We start from the raw sequence: 27,681 nt of genomic DNA on the forward strand, positions 1-27,681 counted from the left end.
GTTGTAAGAGAATATGTTGTGTAGGTTTGTAGCACTGTTAAATTTTGTGTGGGACTGCTCAGTGAACTACATCTGTATCACCCACACCAGCTAGCTAGGTTAATTAGTTGAAGAGTTAGAGTCCTTTTAAGGTATGTTGTCACCATGTTTCTTTTCCTGAACCTAACCTGCGTAACTTTACGTTAGAAGCTGACACAATGTGCACATGCGGCTGTAAGACGATAACTAGCATAGGTTTGTCATACTGTCTAGCTAACTAGCCAGGTAACCGAGAGAGTTAGAGTACCTTTAACTTACATTGTCACTATGTTTCTTCTCCTAAACCTAATCTACGTAACTTTACGTTATGTAGCCTACATATCGTGACAACATAATTCGTTGGGCGCTAATTTGGTAGATGTCAAAATGGTTGTATTTGCATTTTTGTAAGATATCTTACAAACCGTTGTAAGACGATACGTTGCGTAGGTTTGTCATAGTAGCTAGCGAGCTAGGTAACTTAGAGTAAGAGTTCTTTTAACGTACATCATCACCATGTTTCTTTACCTAAACTTTACTTATGGAAGTTTACTTGCCGAAACCTTAAAACACCTAAAGAAATTTAAATTGCCTAAACCTAACCTTTGTCGTAGTAGCTAGCTAGCTAGCTAGGTCACGTAGTATTAGAGTTAGAGTTCTTTTAACATACGTCGTCACCATTTTTTTTTTTTGCCTAAACCTAACCTACATACACATTAAGTACATAACTACATTAAGTATGTAACGTCATTCTAATTTGTAAGATATCATATGAAGTGTTGTATGTGCGTTTTTGTAATATATCATTCAAATTGTTGTGTGACGATACATTGCATAGGTTTGTAGTAGTGAGCTAGGTCACTTAGCATGAGAGTTAGAGTTCTTTTAATGTATGCCATCACCATTTTTTCTTTCTTTTTTTTTTTTTTTGCCTAAACCTAACCTTCGTACAATTTAAGTATCTAACTCTACGTTAAGTACATAACGTCTTTTGTGGGGCGCTTATTCATTAGATATCATACGAACCGTTGAGGGTACATTGACAGCTGTGGTAATAGAGTCAATCAGTGATTCTTTTAATGGTTTGCCGTGTTTACACTCTAAATGACATTGCAAAGGGGCATTATGGTAAGCCACAGAGGGCTAAGTCACAGTGAAGCTCACTTTGGTCAAATCACAGCGAACTAATCCAATTATATGTGTAAACATACTAGCGTTCTGTGCTTTTTTTTCTGTGTTTGCAAATTTTGCACTTTATTTTGTACTGACTGCTTGAAATCTGTTTCCATCAAACAGTATTTTTCTGTATTTCTGTTGCGTTTACAGCTGTGGCTGTGAGTAATTATATATAATCAGTGTTCTGTTCCTTTGTGTCTGGCTGTTTGTGGTGTCTTATTGTTTTGCTCCTCTGTACAGTGGGGTGTAATAAGCTCTTTAGAGATAAGAAGCTTTCTCTCCACTTCAAATCTGAGAATGCAGAGTCTGCAGGAACTAATCCCCTGTAAACCTGTCAGTGGTTTCTAAAGCTCTGTGTATTCTGTGCCGCAGCTCACTGACACCTCCAAGCCTCCCACAGCCCCAGAATGCCCAGCACCGCCAGGACTCCCACTGCGCTCCACACTCTCAGCGCCTCCGCCTGGTCTGCTGTTACTCTGTGAAGCGCAAAAATCCTGGGCACACGCTCCCAAAGGCCTGTCCTGCCTGGCCACAAACACTCTCCTCCCTCATAATGTTCGCCCACATACCCGCTGTAGCCACAGTTAGCCCCCCGTGTCCTGCATAAACCCAGGTTTCCAGGCTCAGGCAGGGACAACTTCGCTGTACTTTCAGTTCCTGCACCGACACTGCTTTGAGGACAGCAGATGGGGAAGCCGTTATAACAGAGCGGATTTGGAGTCATAAAGTAAACAATGGACTACAGCTTATTCCTATCTGTATGTGACATCTTATCGTGGCCAATAATGTTTGAGGTATCTCCCCTTGCTTATGTTTACCTAACAGATTGTAGACGACAAACCTCTATTTGTAAGACCACAATTATGGGTTAATCCTTGCCAAAATCATGCTTGTAGTAAATATTTTGAGTTGAGGATTAAGTCCAATGTGGGCCTTACAGAACTGCTACGATAACTTTGTTTTTTAGTGCACAGGACAAGGAGTCAGACTTTTTAACGCCACTGAGATTACTCAAGGAAGTTCGAATGAAACTAACATCAGGTGGACAAAGATTTGCAATCTGAAAAAAGGGAGATTTTCATGTCTGTATGTTCTCTCTTGTAGTGTTGACTCTGTTGTGCTTAGTTCTAATCTGAAGGTGAGGACATGCAGAGGATTACATCAAATCAGCAACAAAACATGAGACTGACAGGCGCCCCCGTCAGTATCACATGGCCCCTTTTTGAACTGTGCGGATGGCTTACTCAACGGGTCTACAGGCACAAGCCCAGGGGCCCAAAGTGTCTTGGTGGCATTTTGAAGGTGAATACCAGGGGGGGCAAATATTAACACATATCTATCAGAAAGGGATTCAAAATGACCACTAAGTGACACAAAAAGACCACAGAGAGACGTAAAGGAACTGCAATGAGAAAGAAAATATCTCCAAAAATAGGCAAAACAACCACAAAGAGACACAAAACAACCACAAGGAGAAATAAAATGACCACAAAGAGATGCAAAACCACCACAGTCTGTTTGTCTGGCACCTATCTGTGCCCAGGGACCCATTGCCTCATCATCTGCCCATGCATGAACTGCATCTGACTTTATCTAACGTGAGCGTGCGTGTATGCGAGATCAACTCACCGCTGATGGAAAAGAGCGTGTAGGCCTGCTCCCCCTCCACCGTGGCCACACATTCCAGAGTACTGAACCGTCCCCTGCTCACGTTCACCCGACTCTCCACCTCCGTCTTCCCAAACATGGGGCTGAGGAGTGTGACGGTGATGACATTGTGCTCCTCCTGGGTGGCATTCACCTGTTGAGAGCACCTGAAAGCAAAAGATTACATGTTGTTGACGTGGCTCACTCAGGCATCTCTCCCCTTCGTCTCTGCAAGACATGCATTCCTAGTTTCCTGAGTCTTTAACACTTGTGCGATATAAAACTTTACACAATACTCTGCACTGTATGTCTGAACGTCTGGCAGAAGTCACAACAATAGTGGGGAATTCCTCCCTGAGCTCATGAAATATAGGTGAAATGTGTAAAAGGTTACCCAGGGCTCCATAATTCACAGCGCTGCAGCATAAAGAAAAGCTGCTGATGTCTGAGTGCCCTCTGGTCACATGCTCACTCAGGTCACATTACTTTATCTTTCTGTACATACAGTACATTTGCGTGCTTATATGTAATTAGTATTAAGTGGATTTGATTATAATTAAAAAATTACTGGATAAAGTTTGGATAAGCACTTGTGATTCACGTCCTGTGCTACTTGGGATTGGTGTCACTATAGCAACCAGGTGCTCCTCCTTCAACACACTTTATGTTTGACACGAGATGAGACGTGTCCAGTAGTATCCAGGCAGACGTGCCGAGTCCCTACCAATCACAAGTCAATTCTTTCCAATCCCCAGTCACATGAGGCCCATCTTAACGCTGTCAACCAATCACAAGTCAGCCCACGTCAAATCCAACAATCCCACATTCCACCGTCATCATCAGTCCTGACCCTGTCCAGTGTGTCTTTAGTGTGACCTTAAGGACCCTCGAGATGCACGTCATGAGAGTTTTGCAAGTGTTTGAATGTAATACTACAGATAAAGTGCAGATCTGAAATGGTGGGCGGGTGCTTTGCAATGAATGGGTGGTGGCTGATCACCCACGGAGTTTCACCTTGTATCTATGGTTGAACACACAGACCCGTCATTCCCATTCAAAAAGCCATGACATATGTTAGCAAACACAGATCGATTAGTTGGAAGCATGTTTGTTTAGTAACATATAATGCTTTGGATTTTGGTTTGGCAGTTTTTCTTCTGTTTAGTCAGTTTGATGACCAGTCTTTCTTAAAAGTTGAGGGAAACTTTAACCAATAAATATGCAGAAATGTACATTAAGTTCTGGATTGGAAGATAAACCATATCTCCTTTTCGTAAAGATCCAGTGTGTAGGATGTCGGGGTCATAATGGCAGAAATGGAATCTAATAAATATGTTTTCTTTAGTGTATAGTCACCCAAAAATAAGAATCATTTCACCAACCTTGCTGTATATATCTACATAGAGAGTGGGACCTTGTCCACAGTGATCACCATGTTGCACCCTAATGTTTCTACAGTAGCCCTGAATGGACAAACCAAACACTGGCTCTAAACAGACCCATTTGTGTTTTCGTTTTATCCAACATAGTTAGCAGCCCCTCCAAGACAAGAGTGTGGGAAAAAAACACTAATTTTTAATTTGAAACTGCTTTATTCAGTGTTTTTACCGGTTTAAATCAGCAGGTCCGTTTGTTTTGGAGAGGGAGAGACCTCTGTGGATAATTCGGCTCCTGGTAAAAACCTCCTGAACGTCTAGATCTTAAGTTAACAGAAAAAGAGGTGAGCACACTTAAGCAGGTGCTCATCTGCGACGTGCCAAACAGTGTCAGAGAAACACTGATTTGTATCGTGAAGCTGTTTTATTCAGTGTTAAGGGTTTTAATCACCTGGTCTGTTTGTTTTGGTGAGGAAGAGATCTCAGCGGATACTTCGGCTCCCGGTGAAAACCTCCTGAGCAACAAACACTAAAGGAATACTGTCCAGGAGAAGTTTCAGCTGCTTTTTATTTGCAATCCTCGCCGCTAGATGCCACCAAATCTCCCTAAATCTTGCACACTGGACCTTTAAGCTACTCAAATAAAACATTTAAATATTAGGTTTTTCTCCGTGACACTGAACATTCATTATAAGTAACAGTTTGCATTGCTAATCTTTAGCTTTTTTTTTTATCAAATGTTATCATGCAAACTCATCAGGACTGTGAGGGTGTGGTTATTATTGGCCTAACTTAACTGACAATGGCCTGGAGGCATGAGCAAATAACCCCACAGATGCCATCACTAAATTCTGATTGGTGCAGAGACATATGACATCACATTTCCCAGCATAGCCCCACTCACTGCAAGATCAAGAGAAACTTTTATCAGTAAAAATTAATTGGTGTAGATAAAGTTTGAAATTGGTGGACAGGACTATATCTACTTTTCTCCTCAACTTTAAGTTGTTTGCTAAATAAGTCTTTCTCTATAATATTAAATATTTATTGCTAATAAAAGCAACAGTTTAAACAGTTTAAAAAGAATAATCTAGTTACTTTATGAAGGTGTGGTTATCATTGACCTGATGTGACTGACAATAGCCTGGAGGCATCTGCAAGTAACCCCACTCATGACTAAATTCTGATTGGTGCAGGGATGTATGGTATCATTATTTTCTTTCCTGCCCCCGCCCGCTGCAAACCAGTGAGTGAAGCTCAAACGAATTCAGAAACACACAAATCTTTCATGTGAAACACCCCGAACCGAGGAGGAAAATTGAGTGGTCATGTAGCACACAATCACTGACAGTCAGACGCTGACTGAGAAAAAAGGTTTTCAAAAAATCTCACCTGGCGTAGGGCTGCTCACAGTAGTACCAGGTGATCTGCGGGGCAGGGAACCCCTCCGCCACACAGCGTACCTGTCCGTCCACTGGGCCCTCATGAGATACAATCTCAGGTTTACCTAACAAACAGAAGTTAATGTCAGAATATGTCAAGTAAGATATTTATGACAAGCTGGAGAGACTTTCACATCTAATTGCACTGAACCTAAGCGAGATATGAACGACACAGGGTGGGCCCGAGGTAAAGAGCAAGACCTAATTTCACACAAAGACAAAGGTCAAACCCATTTCCACACGTCAGCTCCTGAAGATTAATGCAATGTGGAGTACTGGAATCCATTATGTGGCTTAAGGGAACAAAAAACCTTTGAAGAAATCTAATTACAACTTACTGATCACAAAGATGGTGAATGTGTGGTTTACTGAAGCGTCACCGTTGGAGGCTTGAAAGGTGTAAACTCCGCCCTCTGACATTTTCAGTCGCACCAGCCTCAGCTCAAAGCTGTACCTGAACATAAAGACATTACATTTTCAGCATGAGTGCACTTATCAATGTTCATTAGCTAAGAATCATTAGGTAAGATGTTTTTAATGCTTCATTAGTGCATAAACAGAAAAGAGCAGATTCTCTTTCATCATGCTGCCTTGAAATGTTCTGAAATTTGCATTTTAGATTATAACCAGTCTTGTGTTTGTCTCCTGCTCTGTTATGCAGTTCACTGACAGTATGCACATGCAAATCATGCCGCTTTCAATTATTCTCAAGTCTACTGTAGACATTTCTTTTTATATTGATTGAGATTGTTCTTGGTGTGAGTTGTTGCGTGTAGAGATGTCTGCCTTCACTCCACTATAATGCAGCTAGATGGCACTTGGCTTGTGGTGCTCAAAGCGCAAAGAAATACATTTAAGAAACTTAACTGCGATGTATTTTTCCCAAAATCATGACCTGGTTACTCAAGATAATCCACAGACCTTGTAGGAACTATATTCTACTACACCCGCCGACTTTATCCCCGCTCTGAAGGAAGAGTGCATCTACTCATGGATGAGAGGCTTGTGATCGTGACAGTACGGGATGTAAACATTAATGGCGTCATCCACGGCTGAGCTGTAACGTTAGCTAGCTCAGTGAGTGCTAGGTGAGCTAGCAGTAGATGCACACTTCCTTCTGCACAGTGATTCAGTTGGTGGGTGTCGTTCTGTAAATAACACTTAACGTAAAAGGGAATAATATGTATTTTTGATTTGGGGATGAACTGTCCCTGTAACATTGTAAAAAAAAAACAACTGTTCCCTCATTTATGATTTGCTTAAGGGAGTCACAACCAGTAGCGGCTTAAAGGTCATGTCCTATCCTCCCCCTATCAAAAGAAATGTTTGTAACAACCCCATGAAATGCGAGCTAAAATCCATTATGCGTAACATGCAGCCTTGGATAATATTATGTAATATTTCTAGCAGCAGCACAGAGGTAATTCTGCAGATATTTCATGCTTTCTTTTCCTGTGAAAGCCATTTATATTCTGACAGTTCCTGTTTCACTAGAAACCCCAAAGCGTTTTCTTTTTTTGTTTGTTTCCAGCTGTATTTCTCATGGAGCTGTGACAAGTGCCGCTGTTACATCAGCACCTCCACTGGCCTGCAGTCAAACCAAGGGTGTGAAATTCCACTCAAAGAGGGTAATGAACATTTTCATCTATGTGGCAAAACTGAGGCACTTAAAGCGAGTGTGTGTGTGTTTCTGTGTTGTCTCACTTGTATTCATGGCTTCGCATGGTGATGACATGGTCGGTTGTGTTCTTCAGCTCGTGGCCCATGAAGCTCCAGGAGAAAGAGTGCGGCTTCGGATAAGCCTCCATGTCAACATTTAGGGTCAAACTCTCGCCTGAACGGACATGGATGGTTTCGTTGATTGTGGGTGCTGAGTTGATGAATCCTTTCTCTGAAAAATCAGGAAATGAGAGTCTTAGGATTTGCAGAAGTAAAATGTATTCTATATTTATTAAAGTAAAAGTAGGTGGTGCTGCTCCGGAGACTTACAGGCAAGTCACAAACATGCATATGAAGACCTCACAGCACAAAAAGATGGGGCACAACACACAAGAATCACTCCACATACAGTTTATACATGCAAAGGAAAAATTTGGGAAATACACTTGCAAAGTAAGATGAGAAGATCAACACCTCTCTAATATCTGACTGTTAAACATAAGGCTGGTGGCTAGCTTAGCTTAGCATAAAACCTGGAAATGGGGGGTAAACAGCCAGCCTGGTTCTGTCCAAAGGTAACCACCTACCAGCACCTATAAGGCTAATTAACACCATATATCATGTGTGTTTGATCCGTACACAGGCTGAGGCATGAAAACAACAGTTCTTTTTCTTTACGTGGGACTATGTGACTATTTCTGCAGCCAGAATCCAGCCAGCACAAACCCAAGCTTTGGGGGTCTGATCTGCCCCGACTCCATGCAAGATCAGCAAACTTTCTGTTGCTGCCATTACAATGGTTATACTCCTACTGGCCACTAGCCCACCATGTCCCCTGAGCCTGGGGGGTCTGCACTGGCAAAATTTTAGCCACTTCAGGTGCTGACTGATGGTCCATCTTAGAGCTACTTCCCACTCTCCTCCAAGCGAAGCAGTCCACAGTGGTGGGGAGCGAGGTGGAGGGACAGCAGTGTCTAGCTAGCTAATTCTTGTCTGATTTGTGGTCTGAACAGAAAGAGGGTGGAGAAATGCGGGGCTGAGCAAATGTGCTGTATACATCTTTGTACAGAGCCAGGCTAGCTGCTTTCAATCATAATTGACTGCTGAGGGTAGCTTCATATTTACCATACAAATTTGTGTGTGGCAAAGGCGTACATTTTGTTTCAACATTGGAGTGGGGATACATAAGAAACGGGGGGTTTGGATATCCTCTGCCAGAAAACTCTGAGCATCAAACACTTAGATTTTCTTGCATTCTGGTGAGTTTTGGGGGGTGAACGTGTCCCTTGCATCCCCCCTGAAATCTACACCTATGAGGTGTGGTATCAATCTTCTCATTTAACTCCGCAAGATGGCAAATGTGTATTTCAGAAATTTCAAAATTGGAATACTTAAAGCTGCTGTCAGTGCTTTTGTGAGGAGATAAATTAAATATCAAGAAATTCCACACAAAACAACTGATAGAAAGAAAATACTCTTTGGGTTAATACCTCCAAAAGTTACCGACTGCAGCTTTAGCTAAAAGTAAATGTCTTCATGTACTCACCATAAACATCGAGCCGCACTGACTGCGTGCTGACCCCCTTTTCATTCTGAGCTTGACACTGGTAGCTCCCCGCGTCTTCAGGCCTGACCGCTGCGATGTGCAACGTGGCACTGCGCACATGAGTGAAGTGCTCCGTCAGGATACGCGAAGAACTGTCAACCTTTGCTGGTTGCTGTGGATACCAGACGGCACCCTGTCAACGCCCAGAGATCTCTAGAGATTAACCCCGTCTGCGTGTCTATCCTCGCCAAGCACACAAATACTGACACAGACACAAAACTGCCTGCATGCACACACACACACAGTCACTGACACACAGTAGTCCGCATGATGCCTATGCAGCCAAGATCCTGAAGCTTATACAGTATGAACTTTGACCCCTTTTACTCTCGTTCATTATAACAACCACTGATACCAACTACACAGCAAGAAAGCTTGTCAGTAGAAAGAAAAGTGATTTAAATAATTGAATTTAAGATAATAAAAACAAATGTTTCGTTTCATTTGATTGGTACGATTGTGTACTAGAATGCCATTTTCCACATGATTGTCACCGGGGTTTGTTTTCTTGTTTGGGAAACTTAAAGACCATGAGTTCTGACAGCTTAATTGGGATCATTTTTCAGTCAATAATCAATGTAGCTGACACATAGTTATCAGTTGGTGTCATAACATTTCCTTCACACAAAAGGAGACTTATAAAGATGTTTTTACAGTGGATTCAGAAAATAATTGAATCCCCAGGACAGCTCATATATTCAGGGGCTGACTCTTCACAATCTTACAAGACAACAAACAACACTCAGTACAGTTTTTCTATTTGTGTTCCACCAACAACAAAGAAAAAGAAAAGGCAAAATGGTCTCACCGAGCCGGGTGGGGTGACCCAATTTAGAGTGATCTCTCCATTGACGTTAGTGGTGTTGCAGGTGAGGGAGAGACTCTCCTTCCAGGTAAGAATTACTCTTCCGGTTGCCTGCATCTCAATCACGGGACGAGCATCAGGAACTGAAAGGAAAACAAATATGATTGAATGTTCAGCCTGTGTGTGTGTGTCAGGAAGCTTTTAAAGCAACAATGCACATGCATTTATACCACTTTACCTGGTTTTACTGTCAGGTAGTAGTCACGTGATCTAACAAACTTCTCTCCAAGTCTTCCTGTGCACACATAGCAACCCTCGTAGGCCTTTTGTGTGTTGTTGATGATGATGCCTTGCTCCAGGCTTGCAGAGAACCGGAGACCAGAGGCCAAAGCTCCACCGGAACATGTTTCCAGGCGCAGGTTGTCCAGACTTGGATCAGTTGCCAGGCAGGAGATGGAAGCGTTTTCTCCCACACGAGTGAGAATCTTGAACACCATTGATTTTCTGAAGGGATTGTCAGGATCTGCCAAAAAATGGAGGCGTCAGAGCTGTAAGCGGGGCTGCACACTGAGTTGTTGAAGCTTCAGTTTAGTGACAGCTGATATAACAATGCTACTCTGTTTAACATGCCCTATTTTCCCAACACTATTTTGTTTTTTGATCTCTTGCCATAGAATTACTAATTGGCTGGCTGGTCACACATGATCACCTGTTAATGATTATGAACTCAGACATCATTTTTGATACTATTTATAGTATTATTTTTTTTCCTGTAACAGCCATTCAATGTATATACATTTAATGGTTAGGTTTTTATAGAGTAGTTTTCATTTGTAGTGGTGGGGTCCGCCAGTCCCGTGCTGGATCCAAATTGCCTTAAAATGCACAAGGGATTAAAACAGTTGGTTGTGCTGGCGCTTCACTCAGGTGCCATTAAATCATTGCAGAAGAAGAGGGCACAATGAGATGTATAATTAAAAGAGCGCCATTCAAACCCAAGCGGCAACCTATGGAGCTGAAAAATGAATCCGATATGAAAGTGCCAAAAACTGCAGTTCACCTAATGGCCACTTGAGGCTGGCTCTTAATATAACATTAGTTGAAATTTTGATGGGTTTAAAGTTACACATAATGGAGGGCGTGGCGGCTTTGAGCGACAGACTGTCTGCGAGGCGTCACAACAGTCTGAGTAAGATCCTTGGGTCACCTCTGGCTCCAAAAATTTGAATGGGGATAAACAAAATGCAAAAGTCAAGGCTTCAAAATAGGAATCCACAAATTAATTGGTGACAGTACAGTGGCTACGTCCATTATTTTTATACAGTCTTATGATCAGAACTCAAATGGTGGAAAACAATGTGTAAAACATTATGGAGATCTAGCATTTATGTTTGTTCCGTGCATTATTTTGATAAGTATTATGGTCTAGTTAAAGTGGTGTCTTTGACCTGTAGTAGCCCTATGGAGCTGTTTTTCCATGCGTGGTTTGTCACATGCACACAAACAAGGTCACACATGAAAGCATGTACACATGCTCACACAATCCTTGTTGTGGTTTCACCCTGTTTGACTGATCTACAGGTGGCGGTAACGTGACAAGAAAGATAGCAACGAATACAGTGACAAAGGTAACTAGTTAACATTTGTTTTCGTAACGTACATTTGCATAAAAACAGATGGATGGAAATGCACTCACTGCCTCACTAGCTGTTTACTCTCTTCAAACTGGATCAGAGCTGTATGAAGTTACAGCCAGTGCAAACTGGACACGGAATGACTGTTATTGTGAAGCAATCCCAAGAAACACAATTTGTAACTGTGCTTAGCATGATCATTCATCTAAATGTGTCCACAAAAGAAAACAGCTACCATAAAACTTTAATTAATAGCTCAGGCTATTATTTGCTTTAATCACTGAAATCAACAGGCCTATTTTTGGGACAGGCCTTTAATTCCTTTCACTCAAAAGCTCAGCAAAGATCAAGAACTACAATCAAATTGTTTATTGAAACCAGTATGAATATTACTTGTTTAAAAATGTAGCTTCAGATTATATATCAATTATGAATCATTCATTTGATCTAGCTCTGACAGACAGAGCATCAGAGAGACAAAGAGTTACAGCACTCGAGGATTACAGCACCCAGCACACAGACACAACACCACTTTATCCTGTTAAAACAACACTCACAACTTGGATTAATTTTTTATGAAAAACCCTTTTGATTCTTTTGATTTGAGGAGCCTCACGGACTTAAGGAATATGAATAACTTACAGGGTAATCGAGTAATGGACACATCATTTGAGGTAGCCAACAACTGCTTTTATACATCCGAAGAACTTCTATTAAATAAATGAACTGTTTGGCAACCAGACCAGGCGTCTATTTAAGACAGGAGTTTTTTTGTCAAAATATTTAGCCACACCCGGCTAGTAAAAGAGACTGGGTGTTCAACTGGGGCTCAGCTTTTAATTGAAGTTTTACGGTAATTTAACAAAACAATGTGAGTTTGTTTAAAACACCACATTTTTGGTTGGCTGCACTGTAACACAGATACACCAGCTGCTCCTCTGTTGTATTGTTGACATGTTTGCCTCCCCCCCTAAAATTCTGGGACCTATCAAACTGCAGTTGCTGTTACCATGGTAACCGCGGGTGTCACCACATCAACCAGAATTGAAATTGTAAGGACGACAACTTTAAATCTAGTTATTCTACTGGTTTATAGTTTTTCAAATTTGTACAACGACCAGACACAAAGACTGATCTGCCCAAGTGATCACACAGCTGCGATTATCTCAGCAGAAAATTGAGTTGTCTCATGATATTAATCAAATTCAAATATCTTTTCATGAAGTGATATCTGAGTCTAAATCTAAAAAGTAGTTACTGCTTGTTGTCTTAACAGTGGACAGGGTGATTGTGTACTGAATGATCAGCACATGATACCAGGCAGCCTGCAGTGATGGAACTGGGCCAAGGGAATGTGGAGTCACACAGAGGAGGAAATACAGTAAAACTCACTCATACACTCAGTAAATAGTTACAGTATCTACTGTACCTGTCCGGGGCAAAGTTACAAACACCTTTCTCTGTGCGCACACCCACACACACTGCTCCCTGTCACTACAGCGAGAAATGCCAAAATACTTCCTTCTGCTGTACTCTGCTGCTCTGTATTTCAGCTCTCTCTCACGCACACACATAACCAAAAGCACATTGACAGTTGCATCCATTTACCTTTCACATATACGTAGATGGAGGTTTGCTCCTTGGAGCTCTCCTCCAGGCAGATGTAGCGGCCCATGTGAAGAGGTTGAGCCCTGGGGATGCGCAGTATGGACATCCCAGGGGTCTTTTTCTCTCCCCGCACCTTCGGCCGGTCCTCCCGCTGCCACTGCATCTCCTTCTCGCCCTGGCAACGCAGCTCAAAGGGTGTGTTGAGCGGGACGACAAGGTGGGGCCCGGTGGGGATAATGGTGGGCTTGGTGTTGCCTACAGAAAGGGAAATCAGCTGCATGTCAAACATACTAAAATCAGGATGAGCCAATTCATGTTATTTGTATGATACAAAATACTTTTTTAACCACACTTTGGAGGGAAAACATCATGACATCATCGCATAATTGTTGCCATGTTGCAGATATTTGTCTTCACTCAGAGGAAGAGAGACATAATTACTTGATAACCCTCAAAGTTGAGTTATGAGCGGAATCATTTTCCCACCACTGTGAAGTCATTGCGTGTCACCATGTTCAACCCCACAAGATTCACATGCATGAGACAAGCTTAAAGGTACAGCTCCTGATCCAAAGGTAAACTACAGGATCGCTCCACCTCCAGACTCGAAACAAAAGACAGGATTTATACTGGCTCTCATGTCCAAATTGATTGAGAGGATTTTTTGTTCAACAGCTTAACAACCTGACAACACCTACATACTGTGCAAGTAAAAACTGTAATCTTAAAGCAGTGGTTCCTGACCAGTAATGTCTTGTGACATCTTAAAACAAAGCATGGTCCGCTTGTGACCCCTCATTACGAGGCTTGTGCTGCAGAGGTAACAAAACTATGATTATTATGATCATTTAGGGAACACAAACACTCTTATTTTTCATCTGCAACTCCAACTGCAACAATATGAGTGACGAGACTTGCACATCTAATTCTGACTAGCATCATAATGCAGGTAAAGAGGCTTGATGTGACAGCGGGGATTGAACCCTCAGCCTCTTGACATCTGAGCAGATCTCTGTAATCACAGGGCCGAGGAAACCAAATGATGTTATAAACAAGCAAAATTCTTTAATCAGCCTTTTACCGTCATGCTTTACAGAGGCAGCTCTACCCAATAGCTGTTGCTTGGGGCCCCCTGACCTCTGAGGGCCCCCTAGAATTTTTTTTTTTAATGAATACGAGACAATAATGATAAAAAAGTTTGACTCCCTGAACAAAAATTGACAATTGACGAAACAATAAGCTCAGAGACAGGGGAAATATATAAAGTGGGCTAAGTCAGTTATTTACTGTTCCTGTAAAACAAGCTCCAACGATTCTGTGGTTAAACACAGATATCATGTTTTGTGGTTGTTAGTTATGATAAGGTAAACAAAATTAATGAACAGGACAAGAACGAAAGCCAACACAAACTCGGATCTCCACAAGACATTCTCGCAGCCGATGATTTACTGTAAGTTAAATAAATTACAATTGGAGGTCAGTTTAAAAGAGTGGTATAATTCTTCATTAGTTCCTCCTACGTAGTGACAAGTACAAGCACGATGTACCTTAAACCCTGGTATATGAAAGGTCACGGTACTAATAGTCAATTTAAGACAAACTGGACTTAACTACTTGCTTATAGCTTTCCAAACTCATGCTCCAAACTAATGCTGACTTACGTTTTTGGTTCCTAATAAAATCCCTGTCACTGGAAACTTATGTTAACATTTTATTCAAACAGTGCACCTTTTGTCTTTCTTTCTCATTTCAGCACTGTGGCAGACTTTGCACAATATTATTAGTCACCTTAAAAAATGTATCTGCTTCCTTGTGCATCATGTCTTTTTAGTCGTATCATCCTTTTCATTCGGGCATCTTACACATGAAGACGGGTGAGGTTCAGCCCATTATACCGACACTATAACATTAAAACATGCATCAGACTTTAACCAGATCAAGCAAAAGGCCCTGAGAATGACCATTTATAGGTTTAGGGTGTAAAAGACAAATAGTGTGTTTACTGTAGTCTGTTTGCTGCTGATGCAGCCGGTCCCATTTTAGTCTTTACATGTTTTATTTGCTTAAACTAATATTTTTATTTACCATACACACGTCGGTTCACTGTCATGTGAAGTGGCAACACCTTACAATAAGCCCCCCACCCCCCCAATCAAATTCTGCCTCAGGCCCCAAAAAGTCTAGGTCTGGTCCTGCCGTGGTGTAAAATAAAACAAATGTCTGTAGCATTAGGATGGGTACTGTGGAGTGCTTTCAGAGCCAAAGATTCAATCCACTGGGTCAAGTGAAAACAGGTGGGGGCAGTGAAGAATGAGTAATGTTTGTTCCCACTGCATCTTTTTCTATTGAAGCCACCTGTGGCAAACTGTGTCAGCAGCTTCCTCTGGTGAGACTGCAGCAGCAGCAGCAGCAGCAGCAGTGTGAAACAAGGTGCTGCCGACAAAGATGCTCCCACTATCTTCCCATCTCTCCTTTGATTAAATAAAGAAATAAACACGTCTGAATCAGTTACTCTGCCATTCCCATAGCCTTCACTTCAACAGACGAGCAATGAAACATGAAAGGGTGTGGCGATGGTGGTGGTGGTAGTGGCACGATAGAAACGCATGAATATGTAGAATCACAGGACAGCAAACAGGATTGTATCATTGTGCAGAAATTGGTCTGTTTGTAGACTGTTGCTTCCAATGGCTCCTGTGTTTGCAGAGCTTCTGCGCCTATGCGTAAATATTTGACAACAACTGCGGAATAGAGGTGAAGGCATAAAGGTTTGGTTATTAACAGAAGGGAAGAGAAGAGATAAAAGTAGGATCTACAAGTTCTTTATGTTTTATTTTTAGAATTTAAACATATATTTGGTTATTGATGAAATGACCACAGGGCGCAAGAAAACGCGCTAAAAGTTAATTGGGTCTGTCGCCTGCGTAAACGGGCTCAAGGCAAACTTCATGGCGTGCCCTATTGCATCACATGACAGGCGAGCCTGTGCACACTGCCTGGAGATGTGGCAGTCATTCAAATACCCAGATGACATCGACACGGCGTGAACATCAACGGTCTCCCATGAGCGCATCTTATAGCCTACTCTCAAGCTGTCGATCAGATGGATACATACGGGCAGAAAACAGAGCCCACCTGATGCCGCTCTGAGCTGCGGGAGGCTCGCAGACGCACCGAGGGCGCAAAAGAGCGCAACGGCAACACTCCACTTCACAGCTTGTTTCGACAAAGGATGGCTTGTGTGTGTACGACTTCAGCTTCCCATAAATGTGCGAGCCAAGTCTAAAGAGTTCCCAAATTCAGCACTACAAACAAGGTTTTAAAAAAGTTTACTTTGAATTTAATCCATGTAGAGCAGACTAACAACTGTTAAATTAAACCCTCAAATAAAAACAACAGAACGAGACCTGGTAAGGGTATTAAAATGCCATAAAAGCCCAATTACTGGTTTATGGACCGTGACCTCTGAATCCAGATCTTGAAGATGAAGCCAGGCCGTAATAGTTACAGTATGTTTTGAAAAGCACCACAAAAAATGTTCAAGAACTGCTCTGTTAAAGTCACACATGTAACAATGTTTATACAAAAGGTGTTAAATTATATAGGCATGCAAACCAGCTCTGGGCATAGGCTACCAGTTACTAGTTTGCATCGCTTCCTGGGAATTAGGAGTTGCCAATATATTTCCATAATGACGGTTACGCGCGAGGAGGAAAACCGCATGAACCTGTCGCGTTCATCGAGTACAACACGATCAGAAAGTCTCTCTGCATCGCGCTCATGCACAGTATATTATTCTGCATCCTACTTCATCTCCACTGTTTGATTACTTCTTTGTTAATGGCGCTCTGGTGTCTGAATAAAACATGAATTATTAAAGTAGCGCGCTGGCATCCAGATCATCAGCCAAAGTATCCACTTTCCTCATCGGGTTTCAGTGACTTCGGGTTGTCTTATCAGCAGCCTTCAGATCTCGTTGCACCGCTTTCCCAGAACAAAGAAAAGTGTGGAGAAACGCATCATAAAGACGATGCGGAACAAGTGGAGCAATTCACTATAGTGTGGATTATCTTTGTCTAGCTGGGCTAAAGGGAGATGAATACCTGTAGTCGACCCCGTGGTGCTTAACAAAAGCAACAAGTTGCGTGCGTAAAGTGGCGCATCAAGTGCAAAAGCTGAGTCTTACCTGGATGAAAGGTTAACTGTAGAAAGACAGACAGCAGTATCCAGTGGTATTCCATAGTGATTATTCCATGGGTCTAGCTGTGAAGGTGAGCCAGTGCCTCTCTGGTTAAGGTGTCTCTACTCTACTCGCTGAGCGCGTCGGAGTTGTGGGAAGTTGACTGTGATAGAGGCGCACTTACAAGTCTTTAAAGGCACAGATGCTCGCTCGCAACAGCAGCAGTCGTCGCCTATCTGCAAACATGCTGTTCTCCTTGAGCGCGCCAGAGGGGACGATACAGGCCGACCAGGTATCTCTGACTGACTGTGGCGTCAACAACATGTTTATAGGAGCCGGTGGTGGAGCCTATTACTGACACGCTACACACGGAGAGGGAGGCGTTTGGGACCTGTTGTCTACTTCCCGACAAAGAAAGAGAAAAGAGCGAGCAGAGGCAGACTGACAGATCAAGACAAAGACACATGCATCCAGTTTTTATGACTTTTTAATTTATTATGGTATATCATTTAACTTTTTCCTCCTTTAATCAAAAACAAACCTTTTACAGCCAACACCGAGAACATACATTTCAGCTCTGGGGATGATTGGCCTACGTTTCTCCAGTATTTTTTATTTGATTTTATATGATTTATTAATATTTATGTCATCTCACAACAGATAAGTCATTGTGGCTAAAATCCTAAATTAAGACAAGAAAACCACATAAGACCCTCTGTTTTGCCGCCTCATGATACCACACATGACACTTTTTGAACACTGGTACACACACACACACACCCTTTCAGAGTTGGCCTATTTTTCCATTGGCTATGAAACACCCACTGTTTTTTATGATGCATGTTAACAACAGTTATTGCCTTTTTTAAATTGAAAACAGCCTTTCGTAATGAACTAAACCACCCGCTTCAAGTTTGCATCAAATACTGTATCCAGTTCGAGTGACTTTTTAGGGGAAAGCAGAGGGGAAAAGTCAGGATAAACCAAAATGCTCTGTCTCTGTTTTTCCTGTGATGTGATGTTTAACCATTTTATTAAGATTTCTGCACGTACACTGTCGACTGTTGGTGCATTATAAGGGGTTTGTTGCATGGAATTTCCACACTTCTCTGATGGGAGCGCTATAAGGGCTTTTTAAAAATCTTCTTCAGCGATTATTCTTGCACATCCATAAATTGGGAGATTTTTTTTTATTAGATTTATTTATTCATACAGACAACGCACATTAATAAACATTTGTGTAAATGTGCCAGTGTTAGCCAGCTGGCTATTTTTCAACTGCAGTCCTTTGGCAAGATGTTTTGAAACCAATAAAAGGATAAAAAAAAATATCACAGGACAAAAATGCCATAAAGACATAAAGACAACACTAACTACAGCAATTAGAAATTGTCATGATAGAACAGAAGCCATGCAAAGCAACTAGCAACAGCAGAGCACCAGTACAATACAATAACACAACAACAGCAAACGGCATGTTAGCACAGACATGCAAGCAACACAAAGCACCAACACACAGATTAGCATTACATTCAGACATGCAGAGCAGAAATAGAAAGTAAAAGCACACAAAACAGCTATGAGTAACTGATAAGAAAAGAATGATCAGTACATCTGTAGAAGCAGAGATATACTGACTTTGCAACACATTCTCACTCCGACCTCGTCTTGGATTTTCCACATCTACACATGACCAAGGAGCCCAGGTGCTGCTGTTGATGTTCTGGGACACCATGTCAACTTCAGCCTGTTATATTGATTCTGTTTTTCAAAATACACCTCTGTTTTCACAGGAAATCTACAGTTTGCACACAGTCTCTGTCCAAATAAACATACTATTTCGGTACAACACCTCAAATAAAAGTTTTTTCCTTCAACAACGAAAGCACATAGGGGTGTGGCTTATATACATGTACATATTCATGTGGGAAGTGTACACCGGTCTCCCAGGTAAAAGTTAATGGTTGTTGTACCCATCCAACACCCCTCCCACCTGTCCTACTCAGACTTTCTTTCTCTTAACTTACATTCTTGTCCAGCTGCGGTGACCCTTGATGCCATTAAGTGCCATCGCTGCGTCTCATGCTGATGTGAAAGGACGGCGTTTTTCTTTATCTGACACAGGAGTCACTGCCTGAAATGCCAGTATTCGACGACTTCAGAATGAGACAGGGTTAGACTTTTAGTCCACACTGTATGGCCCAAGATCCAGAAACACTGGATCCTACATTTCCCATGATGCACATTAATGGCATCTTTCATGTAGGTGTTATTGCTCGTAAATACCCTCGTCTTTGAAACTCCACCCTCACAGTTTATAACCAGTTTATAGCACAGGTTTTCTGTTTCTGTTTTTAGGCTCAAGAGTATCTAAAGATAACCCATGATGACATCATCATTTTATTTTCTCAGACTTTAGAGATGTGACACAGTTTTTTTTTTACTCTCCATGAGGAGTTCACTGACCTTATGTGTAAAACTGGTGAAGTTCCTCTTCAAACGCCATGTAGCCCAAATGCTAAAAAGCTTGGTTGCCTGCACATATCCAGTTCACTCTTTATGAGTTGTAATAAAAACTTAGAAATTCTGCCTCTATTTATTTATTCTATCTATTTTCTTTATTTGCATAATTTGACTTAGACTCTTATGTTGGTATACACAGGCAGACTCTCCTTTAAGGCACAGTTCACCCCACAATCAAAAATACAAATGTTTTCTCTTACCTTTAGTGCTATTTGTCAATCTCGACCATTTTGGTGCAAGCTGCCTAATGTTGCCGATATTGGCCGTAGAGATGTCTGCCTTCTCTCAAATTTAATGGAACTAGAAGGCACTTGGTCTTCTCTTTACAGAAATCATGACCCAGTTAGTCAAGATAAACCACAGACCTTGCTTTGAGCAGTTTCACCATGCAGAAGGAAGTGCGCATCTCATGGACAAGAAGCTGAGGCCTCGGCTGAGCTGTAATGTTAGTCAGGTCAGTGGTGCCAGGTGAGCTAGCAGTAGATGCATGCTTCCTTTTGCATGGTGATACAGTTGGCAGGTGTAATTCAGTAGGAAGAAAATAGTTCCTACATGAATCTGCTCAGAACAAGGTCTGTGGATGATCTTCACCAGGTCCTGAATTCTGGAAAGAGACATTGCTGTTGAGTTTTACAAACGTGTGTTTTTGGCAGTTTAAGAATCTAGATTGACAAACAGCACTTCAGGTAAGAGGAAAAAAACTCTATTTTTGATGTCGGGGTGAACTGTCCCTTTAACATACAATGTTTGGATGCACATGCAAATAATTTGGGCTGTGGGTGTGGCCTAAACCAGCCCCAAACCCACAACAACATCCACAACCAAAACACCGCGTGTGAGCAATATGATACTTGGTCTACTTGTTTTACAAATGACAACAAACAATTCTGCGGTGGCATTTTTGACCCGAGGCCATGACTGTCACCATTAACCCATTTAAACAAACGACATGAAATTTGAGACACGTGCTTAGAAAGAAGGCAATCAATCATAATTTAAAAACTGTGGCTGAAGTGACACGTGGTGGATGCATAGAACTTCACGTGTCGCATTTGGCAAAAAATCTTATCTAGATTCTTCTTCTTTTTCTGGTCTGTAAATACTCATTACCTCCTCACATGGTTTGTGTGCATTTTGTCATGAGCGCTATAGGTACTTGAAGCACAGAAGTGCTGCAGGCTGCTGTATCAATATATTTATTTAACACAAGACTCCTGCCACCTGACAGGGATCTGCAGAGGAGAGTTTGAAATAACAAGCTCCTGTTCTCATTCTGTGTGCTGGGTTTTCTTTACAACCACACAATTTTGTACTCATAAGCAGTTTTTGTGTGGAAAAAAACATGCTTGTTGGTAAAAATGTCTCAACATCATTAAAGGTATGAAGCATAAATTCATTCTTTCTGTCATTTAATATCCTCTAGAATCATTTCTCATAACGTGAGCACCGCAGACCACTCTTAAAGGCCCTAATGGCTTACACACTGAAACCAAATCTCTAATTTGACTTCCTCGAAGCATTAACTCCTGTAAAAGACCCATCAATTATCACACATTGATTTTTCCATTCACATAAATGTCTGTTAGGATAACAGACAATGATTTTTGATCAACATGTAAAACCACCTTGAACAACAGCTTGTTGTCAAATCGACCAACGACGGCATTTTGTGTTTCCGGAAGCACAGATATTGAATGGGAAAATTATATCTATTCATTCACAGGTTGTTTTCAGTGGCATAGCCCAAACATACATGAGAAGGAGTTGCTTCCTGCAGGCCACAGAAGTGGGATTCATGTGTGAAGCAATGTAAAGCTCAGAAACTTAAATTCTTCAATTTTCTTGTTTACAGAATAAAGTAAGGATACACAGGTTAGAGACAGAAGGAAAAAGACGTAGTCGACTATGTTATACATTTGTAAAATAGTACGTGTTCTGTGAGACTCTTATCATAGAAAATGCACAAAAACAAAGCTGTATTTTATTTCCTTTTTAACCAGAGCATTACATCTACTCTCACAAACATGATGTTATGATGAAAGAAAGTTGTGTCTATGCTCAGAGAGGAGGCACCAGCCTCATCTTTTAGCCTTCAAAACAAATGTCTCTGTCCAAAACATTGGTGTTGATTGAAGTCAGTAGGGAAAGGCACTGGGATACTGGGAGAGGGAAGTGGGAACATGATACTATCTTCATGCTAAATAATGTTTGTTTAAGTCTGTACACGCCCATTTATGAGCAACGGATTCTGAGTCCACAGTTACAGTTAGTTTTGATAAAATAGTCATACCAACTTTGTTTCAACTGCTTCCCTGAGAGTTACAAGCAGGTGCATGCGGGCATATGCTCATCTAAATAAGCAAACTGTGAAGATGCATAGATGGAGGGGTGATGCATTGCAGAAAGGCTTGTTTAGGGAACTGAGGCTTGTTAGAACTTGTGCAGGTGATTTAACAACTCCTTAGGAGCCTTCAATTCCAGAGAAGCTGACATCCCAGCAAGTCTGTGGGATGTCACCTAAAAAGAAAATGGATGTAGAAAATAATGAATAAATGAAATAGAATGCTACCACTAATGATTGAGACATAATGAAAATCATTAAATTAATGAAAATGGTTCATAAAAATAAAAAAACCTTTTTCCCCACTTTGTTTTTGCTTTTTTAAGTTTACATTTTTATGTGATGTGTGTATATGAAGACATGTGGCCAGCAGGTCTGTCAAAGTGAAAACATATTGTACGTTTCTGCAAACCACTGATGCGTTACATTTGCACGTGATTATGTTGCAATGCGCTGAGACAATGCTTTGTTTCAACAATGCTGTAGTTAACGTGTGGTTGGGTTCAGGCACAAAAAGCACTGGTTGGAAAAAGATCATGGTTTGGCTTAAAATACCCAGTTTTTGGGGCGCAATCCGAACAGGAAATGCAGCCATGTCAAGGTAAAAGCTATATCCCTGCTGAGAAAACAGTCACTAGAAAACACTCGTGCTTAGTGGCTAAAAATAACCTAGAAAAACAGTGATGGGTCACTAAAAGCACCAATGTTTGGTAACATAAAACACTGACATTTGATGCCCAAAAAGCCACCCAAAAAACAGTGATGGATTGCTACAAAACACCCATGTTTGGTGCCTAAAAAGCTGCTGGAAAAACAGCAACTGGTGGTGACATAACACCTATGTTTAGTGGCTAAAAAGCTGCTGGAAGAACAGCCATGGGTCACTAAAAGCACCCATGTTTGGTACTATAAATCACCGATATTTGGTGCCAAAAAAAGCCACTGGAAAAGCAGTGAGGGGTTGCTAAAAAAAACAAACACATTTAGTACCCAAAAAGCAGCTGGAAAGCAGCAAATGGTCACTACCAGACACCTACATTTGGTGCCAAAAAAGCCACTTGAAAAACAGCAACAGGTTGCTACAAAACACCTACATTTGGTGCTTCAAAACCCGCTGGAAAAACTGACAGGTGGCTACAGAACCCGTTTGCTGGCTCAAAAGCCATAGGAAGAACAGCCATGGGTTACTAAAAGCAGTTTGGTACTATAAAACATCAACATTTGGTGCCTAAAAAGCTGCTTGGAAAAAACAGTAACAGGTTGCTATGAAACACCTACATTTGCTGGCAAAAATCCACTGGAAAACAGCCATGGGTCACTAAGAGCACCCATGTTTGATACTATAAAACACCAGTATTTAGTGCCAAAAAAGCCACTCCAAAAACAGTGACAGGTTGCTACAAAACATCCACCTTTGGTGCTTAAAAATCGCTTGAAAAACTGACAGGTGGGTACAAAACACCCACATTTTGTGGCAAAAAATCTGCTGCAAAAACATCCACAGGTCACCAAAAGCACCCATGTTTGGTACTGTAAAACACCCACATTTAGTGCCCAAAAAGCCACTTGAAATGCAGCAACAGGTCGCTCCAAGCTGCAGACGACGTCTCACCTAGGTGGCGCACCATCCACCATTTTCTCATCCTCCAGATGACAAATTTAGCTCCTATACAATGTAACGTTGATACATATTAAACATGCAAATGTAATGTGCTCATGGTTTGTAGAAATGTACGAGGCCAACATTTTTTCCTGGTGTAGGTGGGATGAAAGCGGCACCACATGATATCAAGGGGAGACAAAATATGAGCACCATCAGTGTAATGTCCAGCACGTGTTAACTTAATGAGGGCTGTTCCGCAATTCTTATAAAATAAGTCTTTTTTCTTCATTCCTACATCCTTCTGTGCTTTTCATTAATACAATCCCTTTGCTGCACTTCATCAGAATTGCAGTGAAATCATAAATCTTTCACTATTGGGGTTGATGTATTACATTTTGTGCAAGCATCTGTTTTCACCACAGCCAGCACTGGAAGAAGCCAAACAGCTTTCACCCGTGGATCTGTTACCACTTACTCTGTGGTCTGTAATCACTGTCTTTTAGTTCAGTACAACTCAATAAGGCTGCTAACATTAGGTGACCGGGTAAAAATGCTGCTTACATCTATGGTATAATTTACATTCCTTTCTATTGCTGTTGTCATAGAACTCCATAGTAATATACTTCAAGTGTGAAATGAAATGTTTATGGATTTATGCAGTTTTCTAACAGAAGTAAAAAAAACAAAACAGAAGTAATACACAAGGCATCACCTCTATTTGGTGATACTTTATAAGAATAAGCATAACACAAGGAGAATAATCAATCACACAAGGCAGTGCCAGACCTAGTACATTTGGTACCCCAGACAAGCCCTCCCACCCCCCAACCTCCCTTGTAGTTATTCCAAACAACAACAAAAGCTAATGTGAAATCAATCAAACAATAATAAATAACAAATAATAAAAGAACATGGTACATGCCAATTTGAAAATTTCATCTTTTTATTTATTTTTATTTATTTATTATTTAATTATTTTGTGAGTGGGACGGCTCTTGCTGACTTCCCACTCCACCATACCTATCAATGCTAGCATCTTCTCACTGTGATGATCACTCACTGATGAACACATTAAGGTGAAATTAAAAATAGATAATTAAAAAGTAATAAATAATTAATCTAATAAATAATCAAGTAAATAAATCTGGTGCCCTCATATATACTTTTTTTTTTTGGAGGGAAGTTGGGGGTCGGATATTACCACCCAGAGGGAAGGGCACCCTAGGTGGCTGTCACATGATCTACCACTGCAGGGAGGTGACAGAAAGTTGGCTGCTTAGCACTGCCAGCAACGGTGTTAACAAGTTTTATTTTGCGCTGAGATGAAGCAGAGCTATGTCTGCCATGTTTTTGAAAAGGCTAATGTTTCTCCTGCAATGCTGCAAAGTGATACTCAAAGGACAATGCTTTGTGGAGGGTAAAATTAGATCCCACTCTCTCCAATACATCAACATTCAAGAGCACTAAAACAGTTTTAGTTCTATTCATCAGAATGTGACAAGAGGATCAAAGACAGGAGGCAAACACTGCTGGAAAACATTAGTGAGTTATCGTCATGCCACAAGCAAAGTATGGACTTAACTAAGGATGTCAAAGGCAAATAGTGACTCTTTAATCTGTTAAAGGCTGATCAAAAGAGTAGTACAGAGCTACAACCTAAAGTAAAAATGCCAAACTTTTTGAGAAATTGTGATTTGAACAATACGAAAAAATTCGAAAAACTGATCATGGCAGAAACAGACTAGACTTGTAGCTCCCTTGAAAATATGACACTGTATCCATTACAAATATTCACACAAAAGTGTAGTTTATCAGATTTCGTAAAAACCCATTCATGCTTTCAAAATAAGTGACTTTTTAATTTCTGTGTTATAGTTCAATAGTTCAATTAACACAGGATGTGACTTCCACCAGCTGTGTCTTAACTCTAGATAACAGAGGGCACACAAATAAAACATCGTCAAACCCACAGGCAGCGTGGTCTAATTGACCTATGGCTAAGCCACGCCCCCCTCCACTCACTCGGACAAACTATCAACATTCAGTGACCGGCACCATGGCAGGTGTCACAGTACACGGCAATTTGCAGGAGGCAATTGATGATTTTTGGGGACATAACGATCAGATGTCATTGACAAGTAACCAAAAGGGCCTAAACTACGCACTGGAGGGATATATTCATCATTTTATTGTTGAGAAGGTCGATGAAAAGCTTAAATTACAAGCCAAAATTTACAGGTCACAGCATACGCTTGTGAACAGCATCTCGTTGCTGTCGCCATCAAAGACAACAAGTTAAAGTGCCACTGAAGTTAAGGTTTTTGGCTCAGAATATGAGAAAAGGATAACAGCCTTTTTACCATCTTTACCAAGAGTGTCTCTCCGTTAGTTTGGTGCTACAGTATTTACACTGAATCATTCAGCATAACGTTTGCCAACCTTTGTTATCTCTGCCATTACAGATAAGTTAATGAAGCTAAGCTCCAGAAGTTAACGTTAGCTTAACTAGAGCCCTTTGGACAACAGCTAACAATGATGTACGATCACCAAAGTACAAAACTAGAACAAAATAGGCTAATGAACTCCCAGCAAACAAGGTGACATGATGAACAACGCAGCTAGGAGCTAACGTTAGGCTAACTTTAGCTAACGTTAGCTAGAGATGTTAAAGATAACTTTATATTTCTTTCCAGCAAAGTGACAATATGTTGCCTCAAACACAATGTTGACTTACCTTAGAACAGATGTAGACATCATTGTTAATCTTATTCACGTTGAGTTGATGTTGTGGTCTAACGTTACCACACAACTTTATCCAAAGGAGACACTTTTCTCGGTTGAGATGTGGTTTAAAGTGTAAAAAATACACCTGGTCGCCCAGCCTCTCAGGATACCTTGTGTCAGAGTTGCATGTACCCCATGCACACCGTTTGACCATTTTTAAACTTTAAATCTCAGAAAAAGCTCATAAAACCAAACAAAACTGACTTTCTGTAATGCATTTCAATGGACGTCCAGGTAGAGAATGTCCGAGTGTATGGGAATGGCTATACGCACTGTGATTGGCTCATCGCATTTGAGGGCGGGACTTAGCCATAGGTTAGTTAGAGGTGACAGGTTTTGAGGCTGGACAAAAAAGTGTGGTTTAAATGGCACTGACTAACTTTGAAATGAATGTATATGGGGATTGCTGCGGTACTCAGTCAAGAACAGGATCTGAAGCATATTTCTGAGAGGATTACTTAACATGAAAGCAGCAGGACAAAGCAGTAAAATTGGGCTTGGCAGTGCCCAAATTGACAGCACATACAACATACATGTGCTCTATTAGATTATTGCCTGTACCCAACTGTGGTAAGTGTCAGCTTATAAAATTGTGTTATTTTCTGATTTTCCTTGTGTGCAAATTGTTGCCTCACCATTTGGTTCCATCCCTTTGGTTCCATCAAAGAAATGCTACAGGGCTATTAGATAACACTGTGCAATGTGTGCCAGTAAACATGCTAGCAGATTAGCTTGCTAGTAACAGCGCTAGCTCAGCTCCCTTTGACTTGCTGGTCGTAAAGGTCCATGGAGAGTCACCAAAGGTCAAGGGTCGTATTTCCAGAGCACAAAGGCAACGCTTTAAGCTCCTTATTTGGAACTTCCTGGCTCCAAGTGGAAGAGATGGGCAAAGAAAAAGAGGCATAACCGACTGTTCACAGGATAGGGCATTGTTGTGGTTATGTTTAGAGTTTAATTTTTCCCAAAGGTCACTATTGAGTGGCACATGGGTTAACAGGGCATTTGGGCTGAGCCAGATGGTCATTCTGGGGGCACTGGGGCTGCTGGAGTGCCAGAAGTTTAACTTCAGGGCAAAAATAAAGCATGGAAGTGTTGTGTTGGGCACTTCCTGGTTGACAAAAGGACACTTTGGCATTCAGAGCAAAAGTAATTGACTCAGTAAAATGAAAAACAACAATAATGAAGTTAAACAAATTTGGTGCACGCAATGTTGAAAAAAAAAACTTCAATGAAGACCTGGGGTAGGATGGTGGGAACTGCACTTTGGAGTAAAACAAGG

General features: G+C 41.2%; 1 protein-coding gene across 2 annotated transcripts in view; it reads right to left on the reverse strand.

The window, feature by feature from the left end:
* kita (KIT proto-oncogene, receptor tyrosine kinase a) overlaps positions 1 to 17,445 on the reverse strand; it is a 32,204-nt gene extending 14,759 nt beyond the window's left edge. The window contains exons 1-9 of one of the 2 annotated variants that reach the window (XM_050054343.1): positions 17,158 to 17,445; positions 12,972 to 13,226; positions 9,968 to 10,252; positions 9,733 to 9,872; positions 8,865 to 9,036; positions 7,364 to 7,550; positions 5,998 to 6,113; positions 5,610 to 5,724; positions 2,824 to 3,008 (exon numbers count right to left, since the gene is read on the reverse strand). In XM_050054343.1, the coding sequence (XP_049910300.1) occupies positions 2,824 to 3,008; positions 5,610 to 5,724; positions 5,998 to 6,113; positions 7,364 to 7,550; positions 8,865 to 9,036; positions 9,733 to 9,872; positions 9,968 to 10,252; positions 12,972 to 13,226; positions 17,158 to 17,212 (1,510 nt within the window). In that variant the 5' untranslated portion in view covers positions 17,213 to 17,445. Of the gene's footprint in view, positions 1 to 2,823; positions 3,009 to 5,609; positions 5,725 to 5,997; positions 6,114 to 7,363; positions 7,551 to 8,864; positions 9,058 to 9,732; positions 9,873 to 9,967; positions 10,253 to 12,971; positions 13,227 to 17,157 lie in introns of both variants that reach the window. The other variant, XM_050054342.1, reaches the window with a different exon arrangement.
* Between the last annotated feature and the right edge of the window lie 10,236 nt (positions 17,446 to 27,681).

Source organism: Epinephelus moara, chromosome 10 (genome assembly GCF_006386435.1).
Source record: "Epinephelus moara isolate mb chromosome 10, YSFRI_EMoa_1.0, whole genome shotgun sequence".
Lineage (NCBI taxonomy): Eukaryota > Metazoa > Chordata > Actinopteri > Perciformes > Serranidae > Epinephelus > Epinephelus moara.